At 37.0% G+C, this 24,179-nt stretch overlaps 1 protein-coding gene across 1 annotated transcript; it reads right to left on the reverse strand.

Annotated features, from left to right (window-relative positions):
* Nucleotides 1–3,026: 3,026 nt before the first annotated feature.
* On the reverse strand, nucleotides 3,027–24,177 carry LOC120412965 (dynein light chain Tctex-type). The gene is made up of 3 exons (XM_039573613.2): nucleotides 23,980–24,177; nucleotides 18,177–18,342; nucleotides 3,027–4,031 (listed from the first exon to the last, which is right to left on the reverse strand). The coding sequence occupies exons 1-3, from the start codon at nucleotides 23,998–24,000 to the stop codon at nucleotides 3,883–3,885; spliced, it is 336 nt and encodes a 111-aa protein (XP_039429547.1). The 5' UTR covers nucleotides 24,001–24,177; the 3' UTR covers nucleotides 3,027–3,882.
* Between the last annotated feature and the right edge of the window lie 2 nt (nucleotides 24,178–24,179).

The raw sequence follows: 24,179 nt of genomic DNA on the forward strand, positions 1-24,179 counted from the left end.
GCAAACACATCCACACGCAAGATCAGAGGTTAACTGCTTAACGAAAGTCGCCATCAATATCTTTTCACTTGCGCTAACGATTTCAAAGCGCTTAAGATATAAAATTGCTTCCAACTACCGGCAACATGTTCTTTTGACCGTTACTTAGTCCTTCCTTGACTTGACAAAAAGTACACACTACAAGTTATCGTATCCAATAAAGCAACAAATTACAAATTACTTAGTCACTCACTTGAAAAATAATCCCGAAACATGTAAATAATTAGCAAGCACCATCAAAAAAACAAACGCGCCAAGTCGTTTGACGTTTCAATTTTGAATACCCATTCCAATCGAAGGCTGAAGAAAACCGAGCGAGGAGCGAAGGCAAATAAAGAACAAAGGGTGGCCACCAACACCACCAACATGCTGGTGCAGCGCCTGTTGGAGTGAGCAAGTGCTGCCAGGAAAATTTCGCTATAAATGCTACTTTGATGCTACGTGAGTGCTCGCTTAAAATTTCATCAATTTTGGCAGCACTAAGCAGACCCAAAAGAGCGCTGGAAGAAAAAAAGAACTAAGCTGAAAATAGAAAAATGGGCGTGGCCCAATGCACTCGACTGATTAGAATGCATCATTCAAACACGACCGCTTATTAGGCTTAAAATGGGCATATTTCCCCTAAGAACGCTTGGAGGATTTATCTTAAAATACAGTTCGTAGTTTACTCGTTCTAATGATTTTGAATATTTAAATGAATTTACTTTTTTTAGTTTTAAGTTAGGATTAGTTGTTAAAGTGATTTATATTTCTTTTTTACCCAAATGTATTCGATTCAATGCAAAAATGTAAAACAATTTGAAGTAATGTGAATGTGAACAGTTAATAATAAAACGAAAAATACAATAAAGACGAAGAGCATTTAGCCATAACACTTAGAATGTAAATGAAATGTAATTATTTTAAGAAAGTTCAATAAAGACATATTTAATTTTAAAAAGCACATACAGAAAACATATAAATTCAAGTTCGCCTTGCCCAAACAATCGCTGCTCGGCCAAAGTTTTGTTATTTTGCCGAGACCGGCTTTTGCGTAGATAGGGATCCCACGGTAAATTATTTCAGAATAACAGACATCATGTTTCCGATATCGAGTCCAAGAAAACTAACGGGACAGGCTCTAACGACGAGTCCAACAATGTCATTGTATTGATGATTTGCGCAAGGATACCTACAAACTGTTGGGAATTCGCAGGATAACCTTCTTAGGTTTCACGTTGGCGTTGCTGGCTTATTTGCCCTTCAAATATCACATGAAGAGATGTGATGGCTGTCCTTCACACCGCTGCAGAGAAAAGTAGTACGATCGTAGTAAACCATGCAAGAAAACGGGATTGATCGCAACAGAAGAACAGTCAGACATAAGTCCGTAGGAAAGTCCAAGAGACATACGAAAACACGAGGAGATATTGGAAAGACTGTATCCCAGTACAATAGGGAGACGGTCAATTGAACTTTCCAGTATTGAAATACCGTTTTACCCGTACAAGTCAATTGGTATTCGCGTTTGTTTTAATAAGCAATTGAAGTCCGTACTTGAAGAGATAAACTTCAAAGTATAGTGAAAAGACGTACAGAAAGATAACTTATCTTTCTGAAATGGCTTTCCTGTTTTTATTTCGTTCCTGATGACCCGTGCAAAACTCTCTGGCTAAACAAAGCGGGTTCTACTTTTTGCATACGTATTGGGCGTCTCGAAACTGAGGAGCGGCTGTGGCTGAATGGTTACGGTGTTCGCTTTGTAAGCGAATGGTTCTGGGTTCGATTCCCATCTGCTCCTATCGAGAAAGTTAAGGACATAGAAAAACTTGAAAATGCTGAATATGAACGAAAAATCAAAGTCGCTTGTGGCGGGGTTCGAACCCCCGTCCTTTGGATTGGTAAGCAAAAATGCTAACCACTAGTCCATGGCGACTTGGTGAGCCTAGACTGGAATTAGGAATACTGTTATTCTCGATTTCATTGGTAGGTTTTCAAACGAGCACGAAGCAAAATGTTTAACGTTCGGTCAAAACGTTCATCATTTGTGCAAAACGAGAGAGAATTGAGAGAAAAATACCATTTCCGGTCTCTTTTCGCTCAATTCTCTCCCATTTGTCATCGAATTCCTTCATTTTCTTGACATTCGCGTCCTACTTCCTACTCCCTGATTCCTGTTTGTGTCATTTTACATGCATTCGAGTTCATCGCTCATCAATTTGAGTTCATTGTAAGTGCTCGTTTGAAAACCTACCAATGAAATCGAGAATACAACCAACCCGCAACGCCTTTCGAGGTGTATCCTAGGGTTTTACCTCTCCTACTAACATTGAGTCCAAAACCTCCCTACAAACATCTATACCACTAAGGTGACGTAGGGGTCCTTGCGCACTTTAGATAGGTGTTTACTAACGATCCTCCCCTTCCCTGAGGATAGCTTGGACCCGGCCTGGACCCCCTTATGCCCTGGGCTGTATTACACACTCATCAAAAGATGAAGACATGGTATCTCCCGTGTTGGATTATTGTTCCGGATGAGGGTCTAATACAACCACACCAAACAGTGGGATAAGCGTTGTGGAGCCTTCCGGTGGTGGGGCGTCCTCCAAATGCTAATGCTAATGCTAATGCTAATGCTAATGCTACGTATTGGGCGTCTCGAAACTAAAATACCAAATAATATTTCTAGAGATTTTTTTAAAAAAGATCCAGTAAACTATAGTCTTTCATATGTGTTTGGGTGGACCTTGGACTGGGCCGACAGGACACGAGACCGGAGGAGAATAAAAGACGACCGCGTACTACAACTTAACTAAAACTACCGTTTATTTGCTTCTGATCGCGTCGAGTGGTGGTAGGAGACAGTTGTGCAGGGTTGCCAATTCACCGGTAGGGAGCCACCGGAACAATATGATTATAGAACCTATTAATAAAAACTCTAGATTTGTTAAGCAGCGACGCGAACCATCAGACTGACATTTTCGGATAAAAATGAAACAAGTTATGAGTTAATTAATAAACCCTACAAGTTACACTTTATTTTGATATCAACGCGTTCTCATCGTTCACTTACTTACGCCTTCATGCAAAAACCACGAGAATTTCTCGAAAATTCAGCTTAGCTCATCTCGAACCAGCAGCAATTATTTTTTCTCTTGTTCATTATTGTTAACCTCTTTGCGCGTTACGATTTACCCCATCTTTTGGCTCCATTCACACGCACACATTTTCGTTCGCCCCACACACTTTCATAGTCGTTCCTAGATTATTCAATTTTTTTTCTTGTCTAAGCGCTAAAAACAGTTAATTGTTTAAGGGACTTCCAAACGAAGCTTGCTAGTGTGTAACTTTAAGTAGGAAGAAGAAGGGGGAGGGAAATTTTATGGATATTTTTTTTTCTCGGTAACAAAAACTGCTTACACGATAATTGAAGTGTTTTGTTTTTAAAAGCAGGGTGACAAATTCAAACAAGATCTCTTAACCCGTCTCAAAGCGTCTCGTTTACTGTACCAAAAAATACATAGAATTTAGCTGTTTAACTCATAACAGACTCGATTAATTTCATTCGGTGTGTCACTAATTGCTAAACTCTTTAGAAAAACAAACGGACGAAAGCGTCAATAAGATTTAAAATTAAAAACTATGTTAAGTTGAAAATTTTTGTTTGTTTTTTTCTCGGTTTTCTGTTGGAATATATATAAATAGTGATGATATCGTTTTACAATTGTAAGTTTAGAATGTCTCTGTGTAGGTGTGTCTGATCTCTCTGCTGTGTTTGTGTGTTTTTTTCCGTGTATCATATATTATTATCATTCCAACCGCACAAACAAACTAGGACATAAATAAAAAAAATAGCGATAATCCTTAGATCGACAGCCCAAACACCGACACGATGCAGTACATCGTCTTGTTCTCCCAGCGCACCGTGCAGGAGCCGTCCGTTTCGTTGTTCCAGAAGCAGGAGCTGGCCGTGTGCAGACCGGCGCCGTTCTTCTGCATGATCATACAGGTGACTGGAAAGAGGGAAGAGGGAAGGCGAAACTTTATTCTCCGAGCAAACTCAAAACAATGATAAGGCGAAACAATTATATCGATGGCAGTGCACTATCACTCCTATTGTGTCGGTACACCTTTTGAATGCAGTGCGCGCAGACACGGTGAAAGGAACCGGAACCGGGAAGGGAAAAAGTTTTTCTTTAATATCACACTTAATGAGTTTTCCACCGCCGCCGTTGCCTTCGGAAAAGTACCTTCCCTATACTTCTTCTCTGGCCACTAAGGAGTTGATAGATCCGCAGCAGCGCCCAGCGGTGAGTTAATAGACAATTATAGGCTGCCGCTGCCGGACTTGAGATTGTTGCTGAAAGTGTGAGACGTTCCAGCTTTCCCCTCTTGAACAGCAAGCTTTTAATTGCTCAAGTCCCTGGGAGAATGATTTTAGTTTTTCACTGTTTTTGTGCTACTGCAATGGAAATTCTTTCATCAAATCTTAGTTGAGTTTTTGAAACAGAAGCGTTTTATCAAATAATTTGAACCGAGATTGTTACAAGGTAAGCATTTCCCACTCACGGACTTCAACGTCAAGGTACCTCTGCAACTCTTCAGTGATAATCTTTGATAGGCAAAGGTAAGTTTCAGTGTAAACATTAGTATACAAAATTAAGATGAATTGATCTAAACATAACATTTCGAGCATAATTCCTTAGGCAAGTCCAGTAGACATACGAAAACACGAGAAGAAGTTAGAAGTATTTGAGTGAATGATTTTAGTTTTCACCTAAACAGAGTGACCACCGAAATTCTATATTAAATTCCCGGTTTTCTAGAGATTTTTTTTCACGTTTTTCTTGAAGCCAGTTTTCAGCAGTAAAATGCTTAGAGTGCATAATTGGCAAAGGGAGCGCGTGGTCGTAAAAAAATATTCGGAGTGAAAAGTGTTTTTTTTGGTGTGCCTTTTGTTTCGAATTTTTGTCGTGAATTGTGTGCTGCGAGGAGAAGAATACCCTCTGAAAATGCAGCGTCATCAGTGCATAATTGGCAAAGGGAGCACGTGGTCGTAAAACGATATTCGGAGTGAAAAGTGATTTTTTTTGTGTGCCTTTTGTTTCGCATTTTTGTCGTGAATTGTGTGCTGCGAGGAGAGGATTAAAAAATATTCGGAGTGAAAAGTGATTTTTTGTTATTTTTAAAGCCCTTCCTTTATCATCGTTGATCGGAAGGCACGGCGTCGGGTGGACTGTGTTTAAATTTTTCGAGTAAGGTTTAATTTTTGCGGCGAAAAAGCCATTTATATATAATTATCGAAAGACGCACTGACAATTTGGATCGTCGAGTTAACAGTGGAGCAAAATAACTGTGTGTGAGTGATTTTGTGTGTTAACCAGAAAGACCTTCCCATAGCATTGTTGCTCGGAAGGCTCGCCGACGGGTCTGTTATGAAAGTCCTCCCCATAGTCGTAGCTCGGGAGGCATCGAATAGCCAATACCTTATCCTACTAACCCAAAAAAAAAATAATCACGTGATGCTTGAAGGAGATGCTGTGGATTCAACGGTCTCATGCGGTATCAACAGGTATATAGCGAAAAACTGTATGCTTGATGAATCTGCAACTTCAATTATCGGACTAACATTCCTCCCTTTCGTTGAACTGCAGGCTTCTTGGGAGGGCGCCGGTATTGACTAATAAAGTAGGGATCTTCAGAGGTTAAACAGTGAGATGGTTGGCTCCCACTGATCATTTTTGATTCATTGTTTAACTTCAGCTGACCTGTCAATAACGGAGTAGCAGCTCATTGGCAGTCAACCATGCTCATGCTCATGCTCAAGCCAGTTTTCAGCAGTAAAATGCTTAGAATTAAGAACAACTCATTCAAAATTGCAAGAAAATCTTAATTTCTTTTCTCAAAAAAAAATAGTTGGATTCATAAACATATTTTTAAAACTAATCTATTTTTCAAACCATTGAGATACTCAGAAACAGGAAAAAAAAGAGCTCAAATCAAGGCCTTTTCAAATAAAACTCTAGATATTTTAAGATCAGTTCCTAACTGGACTCGGTCGTTGGAAACGACCGTCGGCTCAACGACCGACGAAATAGGCGGCGGGCCAGATGCGGGCATAAAAATGCCAAAACCTCTCCCTTCTCACTTCGTCTCACCATCCAGCTGTAGTTTGTTGACAAACAAACGGAGCACGCGGTCGCATGATGGCGGCATCGAGCCAGAATTAGGGGTGGTCTTGTGGTTAAAATTGAAACTTTTGTCAAGAAAAATAATATTTTTCCAACTGAATAAAAATAATTGCGAGCATGTTCAAACAATTATTTCTGATGTCAGAGAAGTGACTAAAAATCAAAATTTCAATCCGTAATTTTTCTGGTTCTATCCCATTCCCCAGAATCCCATTCCCCAGAATTCCATTCCCCAGAATGCCATTCCCCAGAATGCCATTCCCCAGAATGACCCATTCCCCAGAAATATTTAGGACCTTGAAAACATGTTATGTTTCCCTTGATTGTGTCACGTTCCCCAGAAAACCATTCCCCGAATACCATTCCCCAGAAATCAATTCCCCATAATGAACCGTTCCCCAGAAAAACATTCCCCAGAATGTATTATTCCCCAGAAAACCATTCCCCAGAAATATTTATCGCGGTGATTATAATTATTTCCAAAATTTCAAAAAAAAAACAAAATTTTAAATTTTTTTAAAATTTTCAAAATTTACAAAATTTTTAAAATTTACAAAATTACCTAAATTTCCAAAATTTTTAAAGTTTCCAAAAATTCCAAATAAATTCAAAATTTCCATAATTTCAAATTTTCAAAAAACAAAAAAAATAAAATTCATAATCTTTGATTTTTTTTTTTAATTTTACAATTTCTTTTCTCTTTAATTTTGATTTTGGAATTTCAAACTTTTTGATTTTTTGCCTTCCTCACTTTACTGAGGAAAGGCTATAAAATCACTCGAAAAATGAACTTCTTAATTTGACCTCCTAGACCCACCTTCACGTATACATATCGACTCAGAATCAAATTCTGAGCAAATGTCTGTCTGTGTGTGTGTGTGTGTGTGTGTGTGTGTGTGTGTGTATGTGTGTGTGTGTGTGTGTGTGTGTGTGTGTGTGTGTGTGTGTGTGTGTGTGTGTGTGTGTGTGTGTGTGTGTGTGTGTGTGTGTGTGTGTGTGTGTGTGTGTGTGTGTGTGTGTGTGTGTGTGTGTGTGTGTGTGTGTGTGTGTGTGTGTGTGTGTGTGTGTGTGTGTGTGTGTGTGTGTGTGTGTGTGTGTGTGTGTGTGTGTCTCATTCGATCCGTCTTGGGGTCCCATAAGTCCCTATTGAAAATTATGAAGTTTAGTTAAGTACTTCAAAAGTTATGCTAAAAAAACGATTTTGACTAAAGTCCGGAAGATTGTAAAAAGGGTGGTTTTTGTAAGAAACCCTGTCATGCTATACATTTTTAGAAAGGTATTTGAAAGACCTTTCTAACGCGTCCAAGACATTGAAGATCTGACAACCCTATCAAAAGTTATAAGCACTTAAGTGTTATTTATGCACTTTTTGGAGGCCGGATCTCAGATATTTTGATGAAAACGTTGTCCGGATCTCTCATGCGACCTGTCGTTGGATAGGTAATCAAAATACCTTTTCAACGGGCACGAATTAGATTGGAGATCTGACTACCCAATCATAAGTTGTAAGCACCTAAGTGCCCTGCAATATGAAGCTCTGACTACCCAATCTAGTGGTATGAATAATAAGTCAAATTGATAAAACACTGATAAACACCGCCCTTTTGTGTCTTTTTTGGACAGCACCCTTTAAATGTGAGGAAGGCACCAACCATTGGAGGGTGGATTAAGTAACGTTTTTTTTGAGAATTTTGAAAAAAAAAATTATGACATTTTTGAAGCTTTGGTCCCGCCAGTAATGACAGGAAACGCTGACAAACGGAATATGTGCCAAAATCATAAGTGGTTTTTAACATATGAAGGGAAATCATCGTGAACTGGAACTGCCGGCCGTTAGCCCGGGTAAAGTGGAAACGTTGAGATGATTGTTGTCCTCTGCTCTCATCTCGCAAAAAGCCATACAGAGAACCACGTCCTTTTCAACCGGCTCCGTGGCTTAATGGTTACGGCTTCTGTCTCCCAAGCAGAAGGTTCAGGGGTCAAATCCCGGTCGGTACCTTTGAAATTTGGAATCAGGAATTTGAATATGAATAAAAACTAAAATGAATCAGGTGGGATTCGAACTCACACCTTTGGATTGGTGGTCTGTGACGCTAAGCAGTCGGCCATCAGAAGGTTCACACTCTTGCAGAGAATTGATCCGTATATCACAGTAAAAAATTTCTGTGTAAAATCGCATGCAAAAGCATGCACATCACCTTTGTGAGCAAAAGCATGTAATATTGTATGAGAAAACGTGTACACAAAAAGCATGTGAGCAATTCTCTCAGATTTCGGTCATTCGTTTTTTTTTTGTATTTTTTAATCCGACTGAAACTTTTTTGGTGCCTTCGGTATGCCCAAAGAAGCCATTTTGCATCATTAGTTTGTCCATATAATTTTCCATACAAATTTGGCAGCTGTCCATACAAAAATGATGTATGAAAATTCAAAAATCTGTATCTTTTGAAGGAATTTTTTGATCGATTTGGTGTCTTCGGCAAAGTTGTAGGTATGGATATGGACTACACTGGAAAAAAATTATACACGGTAAAAAAAAATTGGTGATTTTTTTATTTAACTTTTTATCACTAAAACTTGATTTACAAAAAAACACTATTTTTATTTTTTTTTATTTTTTGATATGTTTTAGAGGACATAAAATGTAAACTTTTCAGAAATTTCCAGGTTGTGCAAAAAATCATTGACCGAGTTATGAATTTTTTAATCAATACTGATTTTTTCAAAAAATCGAAATTTTGGTCGTAAACATTTTTCAACTTCATTTTTTGATGTAAAATCAAATTTGCAATCAAAAAGTACTTTAGTGAAATTTTGATAAAGTGCACCGTTTTCAAGTTATAGCCATATTTAAGTGACTTTTTTGAAAATAGTCGCAGTTTTTCATTTTTTAAAATTAGTGCACATGTTTGCCCAGTTTTGAAAAAAATATTTTTGAAAAGCTGAGAAAATTCTCTATATTTTGCTTCTTCGGACTTTGTTGATACGACCTTTAGTTGCTGAGATATTGCAATGCAAAGGTTTAAAAACAGGAAAATTGATGTTTTCTAAGTCTCACCCAAACAACCCACCATTTTCTATCGTCAATATCTCAGCAACTAATGGTCCGATTTTCAATGTTAAAATATAAAACATTTGTGAAATTTTCCGATCTTTTCGAAAAAAATATTTTCAAAATTTTCAAATCAAGACTAACATTTCAAAAAGTCCAAACATTCAATATTACGCCCTTTTAAAATGTTAGTCTTGATTTGAAAATTTTGAAAATATATTTTTCGAAAAGATCGGAAAATTTCACAAATGTTTCATATTTTAACATTGAAAATCGGACCATTAGTTGCTGAGATATTGACGATAGAAAATGGTGGGTTGTTTGGGTGAGACTTAGAAAACATCAATTTTCCTGTTTTTAAACCTTTGCATTGCAATATCTCAGCAACTAAAGGTCGTATCAACAAAGTCCGAAGAAGCAAAATATAGAGAATTTTCTCAGCTCTTCAAAAATATTTTTTTCAAAACTGGGCAAACATGTGCACTAATTTTAAAAAATGAAAAACTGCGACTATTTTCAAAAAAGTCACTTAAATATGGCTATAACTTGAAAACGGTGCACTTTATCAAAATTTCACTAAAGTATTTTTTGATTGCAAATTTGATTTTACATCAAAAAATGAAGTTGAAAAATGTTTACGACCAAAATTTCGATTTTTTGAAAAAATCAGTATTGATTAAAAAATTCATAACTCGGTCAATGATTTTTTGCACAACCTGGAAATTTCTGAAAAGTTGACATTTTATGTCCTCTAAAACATATCAAAAAATAAAAAAAATTAAAAATAGTGTTTTTTGTAAATCAAGTTTTAGTGATAAAAAGTTAAATAAAAAAATCACCAAATTTTTTTTACCGTGTATAATTTTTTTCCAGTGTAGTCCATATCCATACCTACAACTTTGCCGAAGACACCAAATCGATCAAAAAATTCTTTCAAAAGATACAGATTTTTGAATTTTCATACATCATTTTTGTATGGACAGCTGCCAAATTTGTATGGAAAATTATATGGACAAACTAATGATGCAAAATGGCTTCTTTGGGCATACCGAAGGCACCAAAAAAGTTTCAGTCAGATTAAAAAATACAAAAATTAAAATTGAAGAAAAAAGACCGATTTCGTAGAGAATTGCTCATGTACAAAAGAAAAATAAATTAATTTTGCACACCCCAAAAATAACCATCAATCTGTTGACAGTCATATCCAGATTACCAAGTCTGCGCCCCAACCATCTCGGCTATCTCGCCGCTGTGAAATTCGCTGGATCAACACCGATGTAGCTGTGCGTTCCCCATACATCGTATACAGTTAATTCAGTATTTGACGTACGGGAAACCTACTGCTACATCGGCGTTGTACACAAGTTTTACAAGACGGTGAGATAGCCGAGACGGTTGGGGCGCGGACTTGGTAATCTGGATATGACTGTCAACAGATTGATGGTTATTTTTGGGGTGTGCAATATTAATTTATTTTTTTTTGTACATGCTTTTTGTGTACACGTTTTCGTATACAATATTACATGCTTTTGCTCACAAAGGTGATGTGCATGCTTTTGCATGCGATTTTACCATCGGATTTTTTGCTGTGTAGTTGAAACAAGTTATCTTCTCATATTAAATACGCGCTGATCCCTGTTTTGCCTGAGGGGATTGGAAGTCTAAATATAGATCAAGTTTCCTTCAGATGCTTGCTTCTATGTTTAGGCGGGGCCGAACAATGCCCAGCGACCTCGGAATTGGACCGCAAGGAGCTCTGTCATTCTGAAATGGGTCGTTGGAAGCAGCGCGAGGGCTATCACCACCTAATACCCGGGACTGAGATAAGCTGTATCAGCATTCGGCATGTACACAGTCTGATACAAATTATACTTTCCCATAATTTCGCTACCGGTTAGCGGGTATTGGATTGGACCACACACACATGACATTTTTGAACCTTTGGTTTTTTTGACTTACCATTAACAAATTATGATCGTAATATTTAGATCGAAAAATCTCGATCGTGATGCGAGAAATAAAGATTGCGCTCGAGTGCAATAATCACCACGTTAACTTGTGTCAGCAGTTATTACAAGGCTAGAAAAGTTGAATTTTACCTTTAAAAGGGAGGAGGAGAGTTTTCCCTTCTGTAAGGAAGAGAAAAATGTATAGCCTTGTTATTATAACTGCGACATGGGTTTAGTTTTCCCTTTTTTAAGTAAGGGAAAAAATACTTGACCACTTACACAACTTTTTAAATTTGTTATCACTAGTCAAGAGAGTTTTTCCTTATGGAAACAAGAAAGAATACAAGAAAAACAGTTTTCCCTTCTTTAAAGAAGGTGAAATTCAACTTGTGTCACGAGACCTTAAAAGAAGGAAAAATTAATCAGTTATTGTAAGTCAAGAGAGTTTTCTTCTTCCAAAAATGATAAATTAAATTTTGTCACCTTAAATCAAATTTAGAAAATTTCAATAATCATGCAAAATGAGCAATATGCCAAAGGTCCAATATGTCAAATGGAATCATACCAATGACACCCATAATCATATTTTAATTTTAACAAACATTTTTCTTCCTTGCAAAATAAAAATAGCATTCACGGAAAACAAGAAATAAAAAGAAACTGCAATTTATTCGGCATTTGTATAACAAATTTAACACGACTGAAAAAGAAGGGAAAATTTCTTAGAATAATAGAACGAGTCATAAGCCGAATTAACATTTTCTGTTATTTTCTCAAGAATTGCTGTCAAAAAAAAGAAAAATTTCTTGGCATGGATAAAATAACCTTGTCCAATTTTTATATTTTCTAAGAAATTTCAAACAAACTAATATTTGAAACTACTTTGATTTTTCGAGAAAGAAACTTTTCTGGGGAATGGTTTTCTGGGGAACGTGACACAATCGTTTCCCTTTTGATACAATGTTTCGGCTCAATTTTCACATTTTTGATCGTCAAAATTACAATTGTTGATATGTTCATGGATTCTTTGATGGAATCGGTTCTCAGATGTCTAGTGAACATAACTTTGATAAAAGTTTGGAAAAATATTTTTGCAGGTCGTTTTTATGTAAGTTTTAAGTGAAAAATTGGTCCGGCCCGCGGGCCGGATTGATTTTTGACGTAAAATGTAGATAAAAATGACTTGTATAAATATTTTTTCAAACTTTTGGTAAAGTTATGTTCACTGGTCATCTGAGAACCGATTCCATCAAAGAAACCATGAAAAAATGAACAATTGTAATTTTGACGATCAAAAATGTGAAAATTGAGCCGAAAAGGTTGGGCAGGCCTGCTTTAAAGTATGTTTCTGAACCAAAACTTGAGTGAATGCTCTGCCACGTGTTCACCGTCTGATATGGGGCGTCGTGGTTTTCACCTAGCCGTCATAGCATACTAAGGACAATGCGTACATTTGAAGGGTGAATCGTTGATTCTGGAGACACCGGACGTCGATCCAATGCGCACCTTGGGGACAGAATGGACAACCCTCATTCCTTCTAGAATTTGTTCATTGGACCATCCCCTACACACCTGTCTTTATTCCGAGTGAATCCATGTTGTCCCCAGACCTGTAGGAACGATTGAACGAAAAGCATAAAAATCCCATAGTAATTTACATGTAAACTTTGAACCGCTAAGGACAGGCCAATTCTCAACCAAATGGGCTGATATTTGGCATGAGAGTCCCTATGGGTATCCTCTACTAGGGGAACCTCGGTTTGCCTGATTCTGAGAACTTTTTTGTTTGGATGAAATACCCTAATAATGATATTAAATTATCAACATTAATTCAATATTAGAATCGGATTAAAGAAGCCTTCTCGACTTGTGATAACTGCTGACACTATTTTTTTATTCTTTAAGAAGGTAAAACTCTCTTTACTAGAGACTGCTTAAGCAAAATTGTCAGTATGCTGCAGTTATCACAAGTCAACAGAGTTTTCTCTCTTTAAAGAAGGGAAAATTCTACTTTAAAGGGAAATTAAAGTTTTGGCAGACAGTCCCCTTCTTTAAAGAAGGGAAATTCAACTTTAACGGGAAATTTAACCTTTTGTCCGCAGTTATGACAGTCACGAGAGTTTTCCCTTCTTTAAAGAAGGGAAAAATCAACTTCAAAGGGAAAATTAAACTTTTGTCAGCATTACTGACAGGCAAGAGAGTTTTCCCTTCTTTGGATAATTCAACTTTAACGGTGCACATCAACCAGAGTATTTGCACTAAGATTTTTGTTACATATATTTTACTATTTTCGAAACTACGGGAACTATCGATATGTTTTTTTATTCATCCCCGAAAGTACTGTCTGCTGAGCGATTTATAAAAAAAAATGCCTTTTTATACAATCATATTGTTGCAGGATTGGTTCCGTAAGTCTGTCAATTTTTGAATAAGAAGACAACTACTTCCTTGGTTGCTGTGCACCCTTAAAGGGAAAATTAATCTTTCGTCAGAAATTATCACAAGTTAAGAGCGTTTTCCTTCCTTTAAAGAAGGAAACATTTAACTTTTGTTAGCAGTTATCACAATAAAGACGAAATCTAAATACTTCACACTTTAAAACTGAACATTTTTTGAAATAAAGTACATTCATAATAAAAATAAAGCTTTTCTGGGGAATGGGTCATTCTGGGGAATGAACCATTCTGGGGAATGGATTTCTGGGGAATGGGATAGAACCAATTTTTCTATGAATTGAACTTTTTCACACCAATTGGGAATCCCTAGGTCTATCCACGACCGTTTCCAATGACCTTGAAAAGATGCCAGAAGATCCAGCTACCAGCGAAATCCACAATATGTTAATTAAAAACGAGGAATTTTAATTCGTGATCAACGTGTAGGATTTTTTTTAGGAATTTAGGAAACTGTGGCAATCTAGATCACAAATCGGAAAAGACGTAAAACTTTAGAAAAAAAAATTGTTTTATTAAATTAATATGTTGTAAATTGTATGATTTTGTAATGCTTTGTGCATCATTTTTTTAGAATTTGATTTTTGTTTTTTTTTATTGATAGAAATTTGAAATTAAGTTTTTTATATTTCGACTTTGTCAAGAGCCAAGGAACAAAAACTTAAAATAACATTTGTACTAGCCTTTTTCAAATGAAAAATGTTTTATTAGTTTGTTGTTGTTCACATAGTTTACATAAGTCATGACTCGAGTTTCAGAACCGTTTAAAAAATTAAAAAGATAATTGTCTTATATCAAAAGTGATCCGACAACGCGGGCGAAAAAAAGTGTCAAAAAAAGCGTTCCAAAACGATTTTCGCAATAACTACACTGCTGGTTCGACGTGGAATCGCTGTATATTTTTTTTATAAATAACTTTAAGCTTTTATTTCGCAAAAACCACATTTTTCAAAAAATCGCCATGTTCATGAAAATCAGCTAAGGGGCAAATGAATCGAAAAAGGTGGAAAATCACTGATTTATAATTTAGAAAAAATTTCCAATAATGCCCATGCAAATATTTATCAATGTTGTTTTTCCAAACATGCTGAAATGATTTAAAACACAGGGGAATGCATTTTAAATTGATTTCAGCTGATTGCATTGAAATTTCCATTGAAATTGTGAAGCTTTCAGAAAAATGTGTGCCTCCTTATTTTGAAGGAAAGGGAGGGGGGAAAAACCCGGCCGTTGCAAATGTTTCTTGAAGTTTATGTCAGGCGAGCGTAATATCAAGTTTTTATTTTATTTTAGTCGCTTTTCCAATACCTTATTGTTGCGAAACTATAGAGAAACGCTGAAAATACTGCTGCAACTATTTTGTTTTCAACATAATGCAAGATTTTTTTTCAATCTTGAAAACCTTGATTTGCGCTCTTATGTGCGTTATTTGGGGATTTGGGTGCAAATCGTGGGGTGTAAAACGCAAGTGGCGTATACTGGGCAGCGTGAAACGAGATTTTAATGTTCTTGCATGAAATAGTTTTAGATTTTTTATCAGAAGCCCTTCTAAAATATTTTAAAAATTAATACTAAAAATGTTCAAATTTCCCACTCACGGACTTCACTGTTCAATACAGAATTGAGATAACTTCAAAAACTGGAAATTTGTTTTATTGGACCTTTAAAAAAAACTCCAGATTTGATGACAATAAAAAACCGTCAGACATCACTATAAGGAAAATCCTGAAAACATACGAAAACATGAGAAAAAAATGGAAGCCTTTTGACGTATAATATTAATTTCTACCGTTTTTGCACATTTTCAATGTACATATACTCAACGGAAGTTCTTATCGAACTTTCGCAAAGGTAATTAAGTAGCTTTTTTTAAAGCTAAATGGAGTTTTAATATTAACATTAATGAACCGAGTTTGAAAAAGAATTGATCAAAAAAAACTGTTGGAAATAAATCCATTGGTTGGTCCAAAAGACACATACGAAAACACGAGAGGATTTTTTTTGACGAGATTTTGCCTCTTTTACTTAAAATAGATCGTTGATTTAGTTTTCGAAAAGAAGCCTTCAGCAAACTGTTTTTTTTTTTTTTTTTTGGGAGGGTGGTCCAGCCGCACATCGTTGATGTCGCAACCTCTAAACTGGGCCCTCGTCCTGTCACGTCCGTCAGTAGTCTTGTCGTACATTACAACTAGAGCCAGATCTGCCAATGAATTAGTACACTTCGACCAAATAAACACTGACGCTGTATGGATCTGACTCTAGAATAAATGCACAGTTGTGTGTTATTCATAAGTCCAAAATGTTCAATTATTCATATAAGTCCAAATATTCATTTGCGGATAACTACCTAACTTGAATTGAATACAATATTTAAAGTAACCTATCCGAAAGCTACTGTTATCTCAAATCCCCGACATTTTAATTAATAGACAAAAAATCTAGAACGTTTCTTTAAAAACCTGTCTGGCTTCTTTAAAAAAACAAAAACAAAAAAATAGATTAACAGTTCATATTTTACAAGTCATGAATTGAAAAAGAGACGACCATTTGATCGTCAGAATTTCAGTAGATCCTCGATTCGCAACAATGGTCGATACAATCATAATCCGACAACCGTTAGTTCAACAGATCAACGAATTTAGTCCGATATCATTTCACTATTGATTGATCGAGACTCTATGGAAATTTTTACAAATCAGAATGGTTTTTATGCAATTAATTCCCAGAAGCAAAGAAAACAACATAAAACAATGTTTAACAGCTTAACAGGCCCTCGTCTTGTCACGTCCGTCATAAGTCTAGTTTGCTGAAAGTTTAAATGGTTAGTGTTGTAGTTAATCGTATTCAACATGACCATAATAGGCAGGCCTGTAATACGATTTCCTTACTGATTTGTTACTTAGCTTTTAAGAGGACGACCCCGCAACCGCCGTCAGATGTCCTAGATCACCTTCGCCAGTAGATGTCGGAATTGGTCAGTAACGAGTTTGACTTGGTCATCCTTTGACCAGCTCCGCTGATGAGGCTGGGTACCTGCAAATATTAAGCAAAGGTGGCGGCAGTATCTTTTTTCTCCTAATTTCTAAGGAACGAAGAACTCATTAGGAAGAAATAAACCCTACAAATCTTCTCTAAATAATAATAAAAATAAAACTGAAGCTCATGGGCAAAATAAGTGTGCCTAAACCTAAATGCACTTTTAAATTTCTAAATAGTCTAGCTTAATTCCGCTTAACACCTATCATTTCTAAATTGTCTGTTGAACAAGCAAAAGGCTTAGGTAACAACAGATAGTATTTTTTTAAAACCTGTTATAGAAAGTTATGTGGAGATAACAAACAGATAAATATTGTAATGTTGAAAATAATTATCCTAAATACTCTAAACATTGATTTCAAAATTGTATGGCAAACAGTAATTTAGACCCTACAATGCCTAGAAGAGGCCTCGGTTTCTGTTGTTGTGAGTAGACGCTGGTTTCAGAGTTCATTTTTCAATTTAAAAGGGGTGGGAGACGACTAATTTGCTTCATGAACTCCTAATCGACCCCGGGATCACCTCTTGTGTTTGTCCACTGATCGCTCCTAGCTAGGTGTTACCTAGACACAGTGTTAGAGGCCCGCTTCGCATGGCAAAAATGTTGGCTGGGGGGAGGGTGATATTATCCAATGAATTTTATTTTTAAGCCAACATTGCTAACGGCGTTGAGATCTCTACTCATGCCCAGGGAAGAAGCCTTCAGCAAACTGTTGCAACAATAATAGCTACCAAGTAAATATTTCCCACTCGCGAACTACAAGGTTCAGTACTGTTGCTGCTGATGTATAAAAGAAGCGACAAATGAACACATATTTTCCACTCGCAGTTAAATATCAGTGTTCCCTACAGAAAATTAACTTGAAATAGTTAACGATGGTAGACGGAAAAGTTAATACCACTGTCGCCCAACAACATCTTATCATTGCACAGTGATGGTTCGCAAAACAATCCAAAAGCGAAATGAGATCATTTTTGATAAGCATGAACAAGAGAAAGTTGTTCATTTAGACGAGTTAAAGCGTCAGCCCTCTTTGGGCACTTGAACGTTACGTCCGGAGTAGAGAAAAGTACCCTCTGCTATACTGAAATCATATTGGGAGAACAGCACAATCTTCGTTGACCAATGCATGGTTTATGTCTGTGCATCGTAAAATAATGCCATTGGTTGGAGTTACCACTGTTGGAAATAAACTCATTGGTTGGATTTATTTCCAACAGATTTCAGAATGTACAATGCATTTTGCAATGCCGAGCTACACAAAAAAAAACGAAAATTTACTTCGACAGCTAGGAAAGGCAAAGCGAAGGTCACCTGTCCTAAGCATTGACTGGCAGCCTGACACAAAGTAACGATTGGTGCAAACAATTGAATCCTAAATTTAGACTCAAGCCTCTTTCTCACCAAGGTTGTTCTGATTTTTTTGAAGACTTTTCGAGCAGAAACTAACCCTAAGAGAGACAGCCTCCAACTTACCAATGTACTTGTACGGCTTCTGCAGCTTGGTCAGCACGCTCAGGCACGTCTCCACCACCGAGCCGGTCCAGTTGTTTACCTTGTCGTGCTGGTACGCGTTGCCGCCGATGGTGGTCTCGATCGCTTCCTTGATGATTTTGCTCACGTCGTCCACGACGAACTGATGCTGGTAGAGGATGAGCATAATAGCGTGGAATTAATATGGTTGTTGGTTTTTATTAATCCAGGGGAGAGAGAGGGACAATTCCAGAATTCCCGAGTGCCAGAGCTGCCGGGAGCGACTAACGGCAGGAATTCCAAGCCCCACCAAAATCAAGAACTGCTCGTTTTTTATTGCACGAGCCTCTGCTATCGTCGTCGCGAAATTCCGACGAGGCGCCTACGGAGAACGTGTTACCACAGACAAGCAGACGGGAAACGGGTTTGAAGTCCATCGCTTAAAATAACGGTCAATTTAAATCAAAAACTTGTCAAACGTTTTTGCTACAGGCCACCAGATTGCGCTAGTAACCAACACAACTCTTAAGATCACATCCATTTATCTGTGGCGTAGCATAATTTCTCACTCACGAGCAATGAGTAGCGTGCACGCGATCAGTAAGGACATGCTGATGTGAAAACTTCCACGCCAATTTATGTTTTCATTCGTTTACTGTCACAACTTGCAGGGTAGAGCCGCCAATTGTCGGACTCCAAAACCCAAAAAAAGTACCAGTTTCAAGTCCAATAGATGACGGATTGGCTGAGGATTACTTGCTCGCAAAGACACGCTATCGCAATTTGCGCGCGGAAAATCAGAATCGTACGGGAAGTCGCTGGGGATGGTTCGTGGAAAGGAAGAGAGCAAGTTGCTAATGTTTGATCAATGCCGCGATTCCAGACTTATGTGTGCCATGTGCGGAGTGGAGCTGCCAAGAGGTGTGAGCAAAACTATCCAGGTTCTGGCACGAAAGCTGGATTAATGATGTCGGGGCAAATGGGAAGGGGGCACGGTAAGTTTTCAGGAGGTAGTTGCACTCGAGTGTGTAGGCACGAGATTTGAGACTTGATTAATAACGCAGGGATAAGGACAATTCATTTGAGTTGTAGCCAGTTATTATTACAGAAGCAGGTCCTTCGATTGTGTTTGCCAATCAGGATTTTATTTTCAGTGTCATATCAGCCATCATGACCTCGGATACTTATTTGAATTTTCAAGTAAAATAATAATTTTGATTCAATCTTTTCGACAGCAAATTAAAGTTAATTTATAGAGGTTGTAAGATTGAAGAGGGCCTAGCATCTTCTTGTCAAACCATACAATTTTTGGCAATATAGGTACCAAAATTCATGGTTTTGATACTGGACATGAAAATGGTCATTTCGATGATGGTGGCCACAACCTGGAGTGGCCGGTGCCCTCTGGGAGGTTCCCCCGGGGGACATTTACCGAACCATAGATTTATGGCAATATGGGAATCAAAACGAATGTTTTTTTATGCTGGAAATGAACATTTATATTTCCACAGTGGTAGCAATGTTTGAAAAATTAAAAAATAGAATAAATTAATTTTAAATCAACAAATCAGCAATGATTCAAAAAGTAAACATTGAATAAATTTTCTAGAGTTTTGTGCAAATGGAGTGTTCTTTTATTATGTAACGAAGTTAGGGAGGGGAGGGGGTGTCGGCGTCTGTTACGAAATGTTAAGAAAATTAGAGGAGGGGGGGTGGTATGAAAAATTATTTTACGTAACGCAAATTTTCATATAAACACTTATAAAAATTTACAAAAAGACCATGTGTTATGGGAGGGGGGGGGGATTGCTCATCTGTTACGATTTGTTACGAAGGGGGGGGGAGGGGGGCAAAAATCCCAAATTTTGCGTTACCGACATCAAGGGTGACATTGGGTCTGCGGGGTGAGATTGGGTCATACAAATATTAGCATTTTTGTATGACCCGATCTCACTCCCCAGACCCAATGTCACCCCTGATGACGGTACGTGATAAAATAATGCTCCCTAAGTTCTTTGTTATATTGGTCATGTGTAACATAACCACCTGAACCATTTTATACTCATTTTTTTTCACCAAAAGTAAAATCCCCAAAAAACGTATTTCTTCATAGGCAATCAAACGTCAAAATAACCCCCCACTAGAGGGCGCTGAAACTTGGGGTGATGTTTTCATTATAACCTACAGCGAGTAAATTGGTTTGAAATTTGAAATTGTTTTATTTCATCATAAAATCGACATTAGTAGCAAATTATACCATTTTCAGGTAAGAAATAAATAGCTTAATTGATATAAACAAAAATATTTTTGCGATGGCCGATTTAACCTGTTCATTATCTGATTCAAAATAAGGGAATGTTTTAATCAACCAAAACCTAACTAATCAATTGAGAATGTAGATTATCCAAGTGGACAAATATTTTTAAAAGTCACTTCTATCATAAAAAGCAAAGCTCTGCTTCAAAAATGATAATTGGAATGATTTTCAAAATTAGCAATCTAACCTCATTTTCGCGTTTTCAATCCGGATCTCAGAATTTTCAATGAAAAAGGCAACTTAGCAAAAAAATCAAAAAGTCAGTCGATAGAACTTTTTATTTCTTACCTCCTGTTAACTTTATTTTATTCCAAAAGATCAATTTTCTTTTAAAAAACCTTAAAATAGTTTTCACTCCCCTTTGCACTTATCGCGCAAAAACGTAAACGTAACCTTGCACCAAAGTTCTCCTACTCGAATGTAGGTGGCGAATCGAGTTTTTAGCTTTGGTTTTGGGGGCCTATTGTTTTCATGTTTTTTTTTTTTTTCATATGCTTTAGTGGACAAAAACGGCAACTTTTGAGCCACAGAGAAGTCGGTTTGGAAAATTTGTTAAACCTTTAAAAATGTCTAAAAAAAAAATTTCTGATTTCAAAATTTAAAAATCACGCCAACACATTGCAACAGGTTCTTAATTTGTCAATTATTTAATAGATTCCCAAAGCCTTAAAAAAATGTACAGAATTTTCTCAACTTCTTGGAGAAAATATTTGTAGAAATGAACATAAATGGAATTTATTTTATAAAAGCAAAAGTTTTTTTTTTTTGTGCATTCAAATGTTATCATTTAAAAACTACTTTGTTTATCGAGAAACAACGTGAAGTGCCTTTCTAATCTTATCTAATCTAAATTAATCTAATCTAATCTAACCCTAGCGCAGCCAGTCTTTCGCGAGGGCATCCTGGAAAATGCCTCAGGTTGATTAACACCTCTTGTCATTATTAACAATTGCAGTTCCCCATAAGGCTTTCTAGGCCCAGTGAAAAAAATATTATTTAACCCAAAAATGACGAACTTCTCGTCACAGTGTCCTGATGCAAACAATGATCGAGCTCGAGCTGTCACAGCCCTGCGAAGTATGTTGGCTGACATATCGGGCGGCCAGTCAAAAAAACCAGCAAGAAGTCGCCTGACAAAAAACTTTTGCTAGAAAGAGATAGGAAACCTGATGCAAACAAACCTCCAGCTGTAATGTAAACATACTTTGAATGTGTTGGTAAATTTCTGACTAAAAAGCCTTATTGCATTAGAATGCATTGAAACATCACAAACGTTAAAGTGGCCAGGCCAACTGCGTAAAAATGCCGCGGTTATAGCGCCACAACTCGCTCAAGAAACAACGTGCAGTGAAAAAAGAAAAAAAGATTAAAGAAAAAAATAGATTTAATTTAAAAAAAACCACGATTTTTACAAAAAAAATCACTTCTAGAGTTTTTTTTTAAAGGCCCTATAAACTATTGTCTTTCATATGTTTAAGGGAGCGTTTTTTTATTACGTAACGCAAAATATCGGTTTATAGTGTTAAATTAACACTTAAGCGGTCATAACTTTGGATAGAGTTGGCAGGTCTTCAATGTTTTGGACTCGTTGGAAAGGGAATATATCTGGAGTTTTTGTTTTTTTTTTTTTTTGAAGAGGTCCAACATACCAATTTTTTTAGTTTTTGCTTTTTGGGTGTTTTATAATATTCCTGACTCAAGGCGGTTTCAAAAACACCCAAAAAGCAAAAACTGGAATTTTGGTTTATTGGACCTTTTAAAAAAAAACTCCAGATATTTCTAAAAATGTAAAATTTGACGAGTTTTTTTTTTACAAAAAACACCCTTTTTAGAATCTTCCGGACTTAAGTTAAAATCGTTTTTTTATCGTGACTTTTAAAGTACTTAACTAAACTTTATTATTTTCAATGAGACCAAAACGGACAAAATTGGGCCAGTGCTGAGATAACCAAGTGCAAATTTTTTACTTTACCATAAATAAATCGAACAGTTTCAGTACGATGGGATGTTGCACCGTACTGAAACTGTGCTATTTATTTATGGTGAAGTATAGTAGGACCATATGTTTACAAAGTAATTTTTGGTCGAATCCATAATTTCAGGACCCATTTGTATTGTTCATATCGTCGCTTATATTTTAAATGTCTCATACAAAGGTCATTCCGTCGTGAAACTACTTACGTTTCCTGTCATTCCCAATAATAATCAAAAATAACAAAATCAAAAATCAAACGATATTTACAAGGGCTGAAATTTTTACTTTCAGCACTGAAATAGGTGCTGAAAAATTGAACTTTTCTACATTTGTATCGGAAAATAGTACTTTTCATATTGTTTCGATTTGAAAGTTGCATGGACTGAACACATGGACATTTGACTTAAAATTCCATTCAAAAGATGTTTTTTGGAATTACAAAAAAAAAATTGCGACTAGTTGGAAATGTACGACTCGTGCTGAAAAAGTCAGCTTGTTGCATAAACTACTATTGTTTGTTACTACTGGAGATAGCAATAGACTCATTAACTACTGAAAACTAAAACGAGATTTCATCACAAAATGGAGTTAAGGTAAAAAAAAGTTTGCATTTAAACTTTCAAAATTGCAAAAAAAAATATCTGCTGTTGACCAAATTTGGCCCGCTGTACCTAGGGGGTCATCCACCAGTAGATCCAGCTTGCATTGCTCAAACATAAACCTGCTGAAAATGGTTATATCGAAACTAAATTTTATATCACGCAATTGTGACTCGATCAACAATAAAAGACTGAAGGCCCTTCTCAACAGCAAGGCACAGAGAAGGTTCGCACTTCCGTGGCTCAATTAATGATTCTTCTACCTCTAGTGACAGGAAATCAAATCAAACTAAGCGTAACAATCTGTACCCAACCAGCACAACAACAATCATCTCGCTTTGATTTCGAATTCTCCTCACCACTTTTTTTCATCGATCAAATTCCGCCCGGTTGCGAGGGTGTTTCTTTACACTTGAAAAATAAATATTTCTGTATCACACAATTCGCGACCCAAATCCACTCGCCAAGGAACAAACTCTGAAGGCGATTTATTTACATTTCGAGCGAGCGAATTAATTTCCATTTTCGTCGCCAAATAAACGACAGCGAAAATGAGATGATGATGATTGTCCTCTCCCCCGACAAATATTACGATTTCACAAGACCCCGTTCCCGTAATAAATCTATAATTACAAAACGGTAAACCGCCGCGCAATTGGCCGCATTGGCCGATTACCATAATCTAACAACACCAAAGCAGGATGATTAATCGGTGATGCGACCTCCCCGCAAAAAAAAGTGACGCAAGCCACCCCGAGAGTCCGGGAATGCGGGACGCTGTGCGGGCGGGAAATAACTCGACGTCAGCTGGCAGACTCTTGATGGAAGAGGGGGAAGGAGCGGGAGCGAAAAAGATCCAACGGAACTCTTTTTTTTTTCGGAAATTCTGGAAAGATCCAAGTTGTCGATTCTTACCTCTTCCCGGCCGTCATCCATTGTGTGTGGGTGGGGGAGGGCGTAGGTGACTTGTTGAATTCCGGAGCACTAGAAGCACAAAATGACCGATTCTTCCGTGGAGCAGCAGGAACAACGCCGAAAAACACAGAATTTTCCGCACCAAAAAACTCTCTTCTCACAGACGAAGTGACAGCTGCTACCTTCGTTGATGATCTGTC

This window comes from Culex pipiens, chromosome 3 (assembly GCF_016801865.2).
Source record: "Culex pipiens pallens isolate TS chromosome 3, TS_CPP_V2, whole genome shotgun sequence".
NCBI lineage: Eukaryota > Metazoa > Arthropoda > Insecta > Diptera > Culicidae > Culex > Culex pipiens.